The sequence below is a fragment of the Solea solea genome, chromosome 6 (assembly GCF_958295425.1).
Source record: "Solea solea chromosome 6, fSolSol10.1, whole genome shotgun sequence".
Taxonomy (NCBI): Eukaryota; Metazoa; Chordata; class Actinopteri; order Pleuronectiformes; family Soleidae; genus Solea; species Solea solea.
Window position 1 is genome coordinate 29596133 of NC_081139.1, and position 11741 is coordinate 29607873.

An 11741-nucleotide genomic window follows, 5' to 3' on the forward strand; every position below is an offset into this window, starting at 1 on the left:
AAATGTGTTATACTGTCATAAAGTTTTTCTATTTCTATTTTGTGTTCAGGGTTTTTAGGGTATGCAGGCTAAGCTCCACCCCCTTAGCTTTCTGGAATCATAGACTGTGAAAGACTGTGAATACTTATATTTATATATTCAGTTTGTTTGTTTTTTAAAAGCCCTCAAACGCCTCAGAAACACTTATTATTTCAAAGTAAGATATTTGCTGTCCTTCTGTGATCAGCTGTTGTAGCCACAGACCAAAGCTGTAGAGTACAGAGAGAGAAAAGTCACCAAAGGCTTCACGTTCCTTCAGTCTCATCTGCTCTGTGAGAACATGAGCACGGAAACTGTCAAAGATCAGCAGAGTGAAATCATACTGATATGACCTGCAGCTCAGCCTCATCAGCTGATCTGACAGGAGCTGTGGTGTGTGTGTGTGTGTGTGTGTGTCAGACTGGAAAAACTAACTCTTTTTAAATAATTATTAGTCCACAGTAACAAGGTAGACCAGGGATCAGTATTTACACAGATCAGTGGTGTCTGATGGGACACAATCTTATTGATTTAAAAGTGGACAAAGAGCAAAGCGAGAGTCAAAATGTCCATCACTAAGTCTGGGTTTCACTTTCTACACTGGGTCATGAACGAAGTGCAGGGCACTCATGCATGGATGGAACCATGTTTTACAACTGGAAACAACGGGTTTACTTAGGATATAATATAAATGTGTATCTTACCCAGGAGCTGTTCACAGAGTTACATCAACACAAGTGCTTTACATTCATGTGTATGAACTTTAGAATTAGAATTTATTTTTATTAATCCCCTTGGGAAAGTGTTCATCTGCATTTGACCCATCCTAGAATTAGGAGCAGAGGGCTGCTCAGGGGTACCCCAGCCCTTTTTGGCTGGGTGGGGATTTGAACCGGCAACCCTCCGGTTACAAGTCAAGTTCCCGTTCCACTTGGCTGCGGGATAACCTGTCTTTCATTTATAAAGTGTTACAAGATTAAATTCTGACAATTGACATGTTGTATAGTCGTCTAATGTGGACTTTTCATGCCTCATACTGTGATTTTTAGATTTATGTTTATCATTATTTGAAGTGGCTGCTGTATCAATGATGGTCACACTTTCTCAAAGCCGTTGCAACAAGCTATGCAAGCTCAGCAATTGCCCAGGGCCCCGAGTTGGGAGGGCCCCCCCCCAGAGAGCCTTAAAACATGTGTGTATGGTGTGGTCTTTCTGCTTAGTGTGGCTATTTTCATGATGTGCTGATTTATCCAGGTTTGGACTGAGGAGGCCTCTGCAGCCTTACACGACTGCTTTGAACAGACAAACTGGGAGGTGTTCAAAAGGGATGCAGACCTAGAAGATTACACGTCATCTGTGCTGTCCTACATTCACTTCTGCACCGACGCTGTTCTACCCACAAAAACAATCACGGTTTTTCCCAACCAGAAGCCATGGGTGGACGGCACAGTGCGGTCCCTGCTAAAAGCCCGGGATGCAGCCTACAGAGCAGGAGATAAACTGGCTTATAGCAGGGCCCGAAAAGAACTGAAGAAGCAGGCAACGCATTGAGGAACACTTCCGCAACATGTGGAAAGGCATCAGAACCATCACCGACTACAAGCGTCCCCACTCTGCCTGACACCTTAAACAGCTTCTTCGCACGCTTCGACTCTCCGAGCAGCAGAAGGACTGTACATCTTCCTCAGCCAGAGGTGCAGCACCAGCCTCTCACCCTGCAGCTGCACCAGGTGACGTCCACCCTGAGGAGGATTAACACCAACAAGGTGGCAGGCCCAGATAAGGTGTCAGGTCGGACACTGAAGTCATGTGCGAATCAGCTAGCAGCAGTTTTTCAGGTCTCCTCGGTCCCTGTCTGCCTGAAGTCCTCCATCATTGTGCCTGTGTCCAAAAAATCCACTGTCACCTGTCTCAATGACTTCCGTCCCATCGCCCTGACCCCAGTCATAATGAAGTGCTTTGAGCGGATCCTCCTGAAGTACATCAAAGACGCCATCCCTGCGGGCCTGGACAGGAGAGGATGCTGTCTCATTAGCACTTCACGCGACCCTGACTCACCTGCAGCATCCAAACACCTACGTCAGGATGCTGTTTGTGGACTTTAGTTCAGCGTTTAACACTGTTCTCCCGGACGTGTTGGCGCTGAAACTTCACAATCTGGGTTTGGCACCATCGCTCTGCTCCTGGATCAGCGACTTCCTCACCAACAGGCCCCAGGTGGTGAGGATACAGGGTCCACTTCTGCACCGCTGATCCTCAACACCGGAACGCCGCAAGGTTGTGTGCTCAGCCCAGCCCTCGTCACTCTCTTCACACAGGAATGCTCTGCCAGTCATCCCACAAACATGGTTGTAAAGTTCGCGGACGACACCACCGTGGTGGGTCTCATATCCAACAATGACGAGACCCACTACAGAGAAGAGGTCCAGCACATCACACAATGGTGCTTCAGGAACAACCTCATCCTGAACACCACCAAAACAAAGGAGGTCATAGTAGACTACAGGAGGTCCAGGAAGACTGAACACGCTCCGCTCTGCATACACGGAGAGGGAGTGGAGTGTGTAGACAACATCAAGTTCCTGGGCATCCACATTTCCTCTGACCTCTCATGGAGTGTGAACACTTCGCACCTGGTAAAGAAGGCCCAACAAAGGCTCTTTTTCCTCAGGAAGCTGAAGCGGACTGGACTCTCTCCTCAGCTGCTCACAAACTTTTACAGAGCCACGATAGAGAGCACCCTGTGTCTCAGTGTGACTGTGTGGACTTAGCCCGGGTGGTGAGAACTGCACAGGGGATTGTGGGCCGCCGTCTACCTGATCTGGACTCTGTTTACACTGCACGACTCCAGAGGAGGGCCAGACGGATAGCAACAGACCCCACCCACCCGGGCAACGCTCTTTTTGCACCACTTCCATCAGGAAAACGGTACAGGATCATCAGATCCTCCACCAAAAGACTCAGGGACAGCTTCTTCCACAGAGCTGTGAAATCACAGCTCTGGGGAAGACAAAGCAGAGATGGAAGACAAAGCAATCAGAGATGGCACACTTCACCACATTCACGCAACAAGCCTCTGTCCCATATGTGTAACTGACTCTGTGGTGCAACGGTACAGTGTCTGACTCCACATCAGAAGGTTGCATGTTCAAATCCACATCCGGGTTCTAAAAAAGTGTGGAAGCACACGCACACACACAGACAGAGCCACCAAAAACAATACTTCACTCCCCCTCCATGCGGCGAAGTAATAAAAGAATTATAAACATGGAGAAATACTCTTTTTTTCATTTTAAACCTGGTCTTCCACTCCTGGTTATTTCCACATACACCAGCACACGACATCCAGACCTGGACACGCTGTTCCTCGCTCACAGTGAAGTGTTTAAAAAGCAAACACTCAACTCTTTCTGGCTTTAAAAAAAGAGATTTGCTAAGCAAATAAAGCAGGGCGTCTAATCCTTTTCTGCCGAGCAGATTCATGACAGTTTATCTAAACAAATAAATGAAACGGAGCAAGGCCGCTCTTGTTTTTACTCTTTTCTTTAGACAAATGCCAGATCTGCTGCACAAGTGCTGAGCTTAAGCAACTCACCTTTTTTACACTTGAACCTTTGATTCAGTTATTGCTGTTTATTAAACATAGTCAGATTTAGTTTTCATGTGTGCTTGAGCAGCCGAGCACCTTTGATTGTAATGGTGCTTTTTGATAATGTTACGTTTTGTTTTTGTCTAACAGTCACTGCTGTTCGATTTTGTAGATTTCCTGTTTTATTTTGAAGCTTCCTGTTTTGTTTTTGCCTGCTAGCTTCTCATGTGCCGTTTTTTATTTTTTTCATTTACACATGTGCCCTCTGCTTTGTTTTTGGATTCATACATTTATATGTATATATACATATATGCATATATATATACATATATGTATATATATATATATATATATATATATATATATATATACATATATGTATATATATATATTTATATATATATATATATATATATATATATATACATATATGTATATATATATGCATATATGCATATATACATATATGCATATATATATACATATATGTATATATATATATATATATATATATATATATATATATATAAATATATATGTATATATGTGTATGTATGTATATATATATATATACACATATATACATATATATGTATATATATATATATATATATATATACATATACATATACATATATATATATACATATACATATATATACACATATATACATATATATATATGTATATATATGTATATATATACGGGTTAGGGTTGTATATGAAACATATAGCTGAGACACTGAGGCCAGAGTCAATTCCACATCTGAGGAGCTTCCAGGTCCTACATCACAATCGTGACAGTCTGCTGATCAGTGTACATAAATAACATAAATAAATACAATACTCTCTTCAGCTGTGCCTAGTTTGGTGTGTGTGTGTGTCAGTGTGGTCATTACTGAGTGTGTGCCAGTTTACATACTCCATTATAAGCCTAACACAAAAAATACAGACCTGCATACATAACAGCAGTGTGCAGGTGCAGCAGAAACAGTTAGTGCAGGGTAAGAGGGGGAGGAGGAGGAGGAGGAGGGCAATGACAGACAAACTAATGAAAAGTAACATTGAAATCCTTTGGTTACAGCGGCACACTGAACATGACTCAGCAGCCGCTGAGACGTTGTTGCAGGTGTCAGTGGAAAGCAGAGGTCAACAAACAGTCCAGCGCAGGCGGTGGTTGACATGTGTGTGGCGACATGTGATTCCTCACAGGATGTAGATTTAAAGGTTTTCACCAGTGTCTCAGTATCCGTGTAAGTGCTGATAATGTAATACAAACTCATACTGTAATCATGTAACAACACAAAGTCAGGTTTGAAGCTCAGAACAAGCACCAGACGTCGATGGTAGAAAGATGCAGATAGTTGTTGTTTCACATTTAAGACAATGCACTGAAGTCTGACACAGTCCTGGTCCTGGTCCTGGACCAGTGGACTCTCTGCCTCAACCACCAACAAGCCTCTGTGACTCATCAACTACTCCGGACAATACTGAGGGAAGAAGGGACATCTGCACACTGGATTAATAACTCGCAGCAGCATTAGTAATAATAAAATACAAGCACACTAACATAAGATGCTGCATGGTAATAATAGGTCAGCCTGTATTTATATTTAAGTGTACATGATAAACAACACTACAGAGACTTCATTACCATGTTTATCCATTTTTGACGAGTGTAATATATTTTAAGGAAGAGATGTTTGCTTTTCTTGAAGAATTATGTATTCTGTAACAAGTCTGGTCAGGTGCAGGCGAGGACTGCAGGAAACATGAGACCCTCAACATGAATGAATATGTTTTCATAGCAACACACACAACAAGGAACGAGCCACTCTGCAGAGACAGAGGTGAGTTTGAATATTCATATTAAAGATGGAGAGAACGTCCTGTGTAAACATGATGTTACATTACGGTGACTGGTTAGAATTGTTTTGGTCTGGTCTGCGTCAACAACTGCTGCTCAGGTATTGCATACTGGACCTGGTTTATCAGATTATGTATGCACCCCTTATACATAAACATTCATTCAGTGTAACTAACCCCTTAAACCACTATATAAATGTGTATCTAGTTAATGTTCTGAATCTTTACAGTAAAAACATAATAAAATGAACACGTGATAAAAACAACAGCAGGAGCTGGAGCAGGAACCAATGTGGAGCTGTCACGTTATTTCCTTTCTCTTTCTACCCCTCAAGGCGTGGCGCGTTACACGGCTACAAGTGTCCAATTTGACTGCCAGACCACGCCCCCTGCTCTGCTCCCCCCTCCCTCCTCCTCTCTCTTTACTCAGTCTCAGTCCATTTCTTGGCATTTTTCAAACTCAGGCATTGGGGCAGAGTTAATTACCCACTGTTGTCTGTGGTCGCAGTCAGTGTTTATGTTGAGGTCATGTGACATCATAACAAACAGCAAAACATTTTAAAATCATTGATAGTTGCTGATGTATGGGCCCATACGTCCATAATTCTCACCAAACTTCACTGTCTTGGTTCCATTTGGGATTTAATTTCAGATTCTCTTCAGGGTGAAATCTCAGTTTAGTCTGGACTTCAGACTAATTAAGGCTTTGAGTTGATGTGTTTTTAAAGCTTGAGTCTGTATGTCTGAAACTTTTCATGCTTTGCCTCGACCCCGCTGCTCACACACACACGCTGCTCAGTCATGGACCTTCCTCAAACTGTTCCACAAAGTTGCAGTCTGGTAGAGCGCTGTAGTCTGGTAGAGCGCCGCAGTCTGGTCTGGTAGAGCGCTGCAGTCTGGTAGAGCACTGCAGTCTGGTCTGGTAGAGCGCTGCAGTCTGGTAGAGCGCCGCAGTCTGGTCTGGTAGAGCGCTGCAGTCTGGTAGAGTGTTGCAGTCTCGCAGAGCGCTGCAGACTGGTAGAGTGCTGCAGTCTTGTAGAGCAACGCAGTCTGTTCTCGTAGAGCGCTGCAGTCTCATAGAGCACTGCAGTCTGGTAGAGCACTGCAGTCTGGTAGAGCAATGCAGTGTGTTCCCGTAGAGCGCTACAGTCTCATAGAGCGCTGCAGTCTCGTAGAGTGCTGCAATCTGTTCTTGTGGAGCGCTGCAGTCTGGTAGCGCGCTGCAGTCTGGTAGAGCAACGCAGTCTGTTCTCGTAGAGCGCTGCAGTCTCATAGAGCGCTGCAGTCTGGTAGAGTGCTGTAGTCTGGTCTTGTAGAGCACTACAGTCTCGTGGAGTGCTGCAGTCTCGTGGAGCGCTGCAGTCTGGTAGAGCGCTGCAGTCTGGTCTCGTAGAGCGCTACAGTCTTGTGAAGCGCTGCAGTCTCATAGAGCGCTGCAGTCTGGTAGAGCGCTGCAGTCTGGTAGAGTGCTGCAGTCTGGTAGAGCACTGCAGTCTCGCAGAGCGCTGCAGTCTCATAGAGCGCTGCAGTCTGGTAGAGTGCTGCAGTCTGGTCTCATGGAGCGCTGCAGTCTCGTGGAGCGCTGCAGTCTCATAGAGCGCTGCAGTCTGGTAGAGTGCTGCAGTCTGGTCTCGTGGAGCGCTGCAGTCTGGTAGAGCGCTGCAGTCTCGCAGAGCGCTGCAGTCTCATAGAGCGCTGCAGTCTGGTAGAGTGCTGCAGTCTGGTCTCATGGAGCGCTGCAGTCTCGTGGAGCGCTGCAGTCTCATAGAGCGCTGCAGTCTGGTAGAGTGCTGCAGTCTGGTCTCGTGGAGCGCTGCAGTCTGGTAGAGCGCTGCAGTCTCGCAGAGCGCTGCAGTCTCGCAGAGCGCTGCAGTCTCGCAGAGCGCTGCAGCTTGCCTGTACATGTCTGCTCTGTGCTGCTGTCACCACGCCTTCAACCTCAAACAGCACACTTACCTCTGCACTCAGCGAGGGCAGCCACTTCTGTTTGGCACAGCCCTAATTTGACTTATTCTGATCAATCTGTCACCAACATCAGTGAGACGCTCTGCAGAGCTCAGCCCTTACAAACGCAAGAGGCTGGAGCGAGATCCAGTGATTTAACACCAGGAAATAAAAATACAAATACCGTTGTCAACATGCACTTTTCAAGCCCCTAAAGAGACACTCCACACAAGGGACGATACGAGAGTGTGATCGTCGTGATTGTCAGACTCTTGAGCCATAAATAATGATGAACGCTGTTTGTAAATTAGCTGAAGCTAAGAGAAATGAATGGCAGCATAAAAAAAAAAGAGTGCAGCCTGCGTAGGAATGTAGAAACCCACCTAGCCTCCTCCCACTGGCTGCTGGGAGAGCAGGCACACACACGCGACCCGACCGACCGGCCCCACGAAGAGGTGGCACTGTGCAGTTCAGCTGCAGGGTAAAGCCTCTGTGTGTTACAGTGAACTCAGGATCAGCGACGATTACTTATGTGTAGAGATACCCCAGTTATGTACATGTACATGTGTCCACCTGCAGAATGAACTGGTAATCTAACAACAGTGTCATTCTGCTTCATGTAATAATGCATTAAAAGTGTGCTTATGGGGTACAGACACACGGACACAGATGACTTTAGTGGATTCACCAGCGTGACACATTATTGATGTGCTCTCACTGAAAACGTGAAAACACTTCAAGTCTAACCTAACAAAGACTATGTCTGCCAAATATATATATACATATAAATATGTATATATGTACATATAAGATATACCCTGCCGTTACTTTGTGCTGCTTTGTAAACTGCACCAGAGTCCATGGAGATACAGGAGTTGCAGATGCATCAGACGTGTTATTCTGCAGCACCCGTGTCCCCACAAGCTTAAAACGCCAATTATCTCAATGACTTTGGTGTGGGAGAGTGATAAAGACTAGAGCTGAAACAATGAATCGATTATTAATCAATTACTAAATTAATTGACAACTATTTTGATAATCGATTAATCGGTTTGAAGCTTTTTCCATGATTAAAACAAGATTTCCGATTGTTTCAGCTTCTTAAATGTGAATATTTTCTTTATTTCTTTGCTCTGTGTAACAAAGAAATCATTAAAAGTCAATCATTTCGGTTTGTGGACAAAACAAGACATTTGAGAACATCATCATTTCCAGGTTTGACAAACACTGATCAACTTTTTTTAAGGTTTTCTGATATTTTATGGACCAATCGATTAATCGAGAAAATGATCGACAGATTCATCGATTATGAAAATAATCGTTAGTTGCAGCTCTAATTAAGACGCAGTTGTATTCTTAACACATCATAGACTTAAGCAGGTGTAGATGTTTTGTTAAGACCGTGTGATCAGTGAGAGTGTCCATGTCTCAGCGGGTCAGTGCTGGACCTCATGTAACCACAACTAACGTCAACTATCCCTAATGACGTCATCTGTGAAAAGCATTAGTGTTGAAATCCATGATGTAAAACCTTAGTTTTTTACACTTAATAATTGGCTAATAATAATAATTGAATAATAATCAAGAGCAACATTAATAAATCTTAAACGATTGTTCAGGCAACTTATGGATGTTATTTCCATTATTCCAATATTACTGTGATTAAGCGGCATTTCTGTGTATTAGTACTGTTTTTAACTGAGAAAAATCAAGACGTTTTTACACTTATTACAGTTAAAGCCTGAGAAAGAAAGTGGTTGAAACATGACTTGTGACATCTAAATGAAAAGAATGCACGTTGTCTTCCTGTGACTTAATTAGTCGACTCATGTGGGTGTTTTTAAATCATATATTATATTACTATATATCGACTAGACCAATATATTACACTGAAGAAATGCCACGCCTGCGTCTTTCCAAAGAGAAAGCGATTTTCCCTGGTGTGTGTGCGCGTGGATGTAGCGGTGTGGGTAAGTTATTAGGTCTGGGGGAGACACAGAGTAAGTGGGAGCTGTCATAAAGTGAGAGTGTGAGTGCGTTTGGATGGTTAACCATTAACCTGCGCGGAGGAGGAGGAGGAGGCTGTGAAGATGATGAGGAGAAAGAGAGCAGGTGAATGATAAAGAGAAGAATGAGTAGTGGAGTCTAAAATACTAAAAAGTCTTAAATAAAATCAGGGGTTAAAAGGTAAGAAAGTCCAACTTACAGCCAGTTACTGGCGTTGGCGGAGAGGAGCGCGCAGCAGAGCATCAGGACGAAGCGCACAACACAGTCTCCGGTCATCATGAGAACAGGCTGAAATAATCCCGAGGTGCGAAATATAGTTCTCACAAAAAAACAGAGCAGAAGCAGGATCCAGAGGTGTCTGTCACTCCATCATCCTGCAACCAGTGGATCAAACCCCGGCGGAGACGCTCCGTCCGCCTGCTTCTCCCGTCCCTTCCTCTGCCGCTGCGCACTCAGGAGGGACGGGGACAGGAGGGGAAGCAGGGATGCTGAGATCAGATGAAAAAGTACCGACTACGACTGAAAATCCCAGAGCAGCTCGGTCTGAAGCAGAGTTTTCCTTTTACTTTCAGTCAGTCAGTCAAATAAAGAACGAATGATTCTTCCTCCAACACCCCCTCCTCTTCTTCCTCTGAAGGGCTTATCACCAGTTGCTGGCTCCCAATGTCCTCCTGTCTGTGTGCGTGCGCCTCGGGCTCTCCAAGTCTTCCCCAGACGCGCACGCGCATATATATGTATATATATATACACACACACACACACAGTGTGAGCGCAAACACGCACGGCTCTGCTCCTCACACAGCACCGTCCCTCGGTGTGTCTGTCTGTCTGTCTGTCTGTCTGCCACAGGAGAGAGTGTGTGAGCTGACTGCAGCTGAGGGGCGGCGCGAGGATGTGGAGGTATGAGAGAGAGAGATGGGAGTTTTCTGGGGAGGATGAAGGAGGTGCTAAGGTACTCTCTCTCTCTCTCTCTCTCTCTCTCTGTGTGTGTGTGTGTGTGTGTAGACAGAAGTGTGTGTGTTTTAGAGGTCTCCTGGGAGGATGCAATAGCACAGCCATTCACTAATGCCCTCCCCTGTCACAATCCACTCCTCTCCAACATACACATAACACATGTAAACACACTCTCTTTCACTCTCTCTCACACACACACACACACACACACACACTTTTCTTGGCAGCACCTCTCTCTCTCTCTCTCTCCGTCACACACTCAACCAAATATTCTGTGGTCAACAGTCTATTTAAAGCTTGGCTTCCAAATGTCTACATTCAAAACCAGCAAATTCCAATAATATGACACATGTCAGCGATTGATTGATGAAAACAAACATGAAGACTGCTCAGCGGGGACAGGAAGTACATCAAACGTTATAAAAAGTGTTTATTGTCCGGGGCATCAGAAGTGCCCGCAGGTCCATCCCTGGAGAGTTTCTTCAAATCCACACGACAGTGAGGATCACAACATTTCCAAATATACCAAATATGTCAGAGTGAATTATGCAGAAAAAGAGATGTGCAAACATGGAGAGTGTTTCAGCCACAGTAAACAAACACAGATTTCCTTAAATACTGTAGTTATTTAAGAGAAATGTACTAGTGCACTCACACAGTACACAGGTCCATACAATATACCACACACTGTGTATCAAAACACATTTTAAGTATATACATTAAAAAAATACAGGAGTGAGTGTGAAGTAAAAAAAAAAAAAGTTCTTTTATATAATAATATTATAGATGTAAATGTGTCTTCATGGTGCACTGTACACTGTAAATGAAACATGTAAACAAACACACCAGCGTGCTGGAAACAAAATGTCATGAAACAAGAGAAACCAGTGGCACAGACAGAGAAATGAACTTTTAATGTATATTTTTTTTTTACAAGCTAAGTTTGGAATAAACTAAGTCATTAAAGGATCCGGATCTTTCAAGTGTGGATGTATGAGGTCCTGACACAGTCCAACATGCCCTCCTGTGACGAGAATCAGCTCCACACACAAATGATCTACATGTGAAACGCTCTCACACAAACGTGTGAAACGCTCTCACACATACGTGTGAAACGCTCTCACACAAACGTGTGAAACGCTCTCACACAAACGTGTGAAACGCTCTCACACAAACGTGTGAAACGCTCTCACACAAACATGTGAAACGCTCTCACACATACATGTGAAACGCTCTCACACAAACATGTGAAACGCTCTCACACATACATGTGAAACGCTCTCACACATACATGTGAAACGCTCTCACACATACATGTGAAACGCTCTCACACATACATGTGAAACGCTCTCACACATGTGAA

At 44.2% G+C, this 11741-nt stretch overlaps 1 protein-coding gene across 1 annotated transcript in view; it reads right to left on the reverse strand.

Moving 5' to 3' along the window:
* Positions 1–10298, reverse strand: part of wnt4 (wingless-type MMTV integration site family, member 4) — a 31264-nt gene extending 20966 nt beyond the window's left edge. Inside the window, exon 1 of the mRNA XM_058631154.1 lies at positions 9624–10298. Within this exon, the coding sequence (XP_058487137.1) occupies positions 9624–9703 (80 nt within the window). The 5' untranslated portion in view covers positions 9704–10298. The remainder of the gene's footprint in view (positions 1–9623) is intronic.
* Between the last annotated feature and the right edge of the window lie 1443 nt (positions 10299–11741).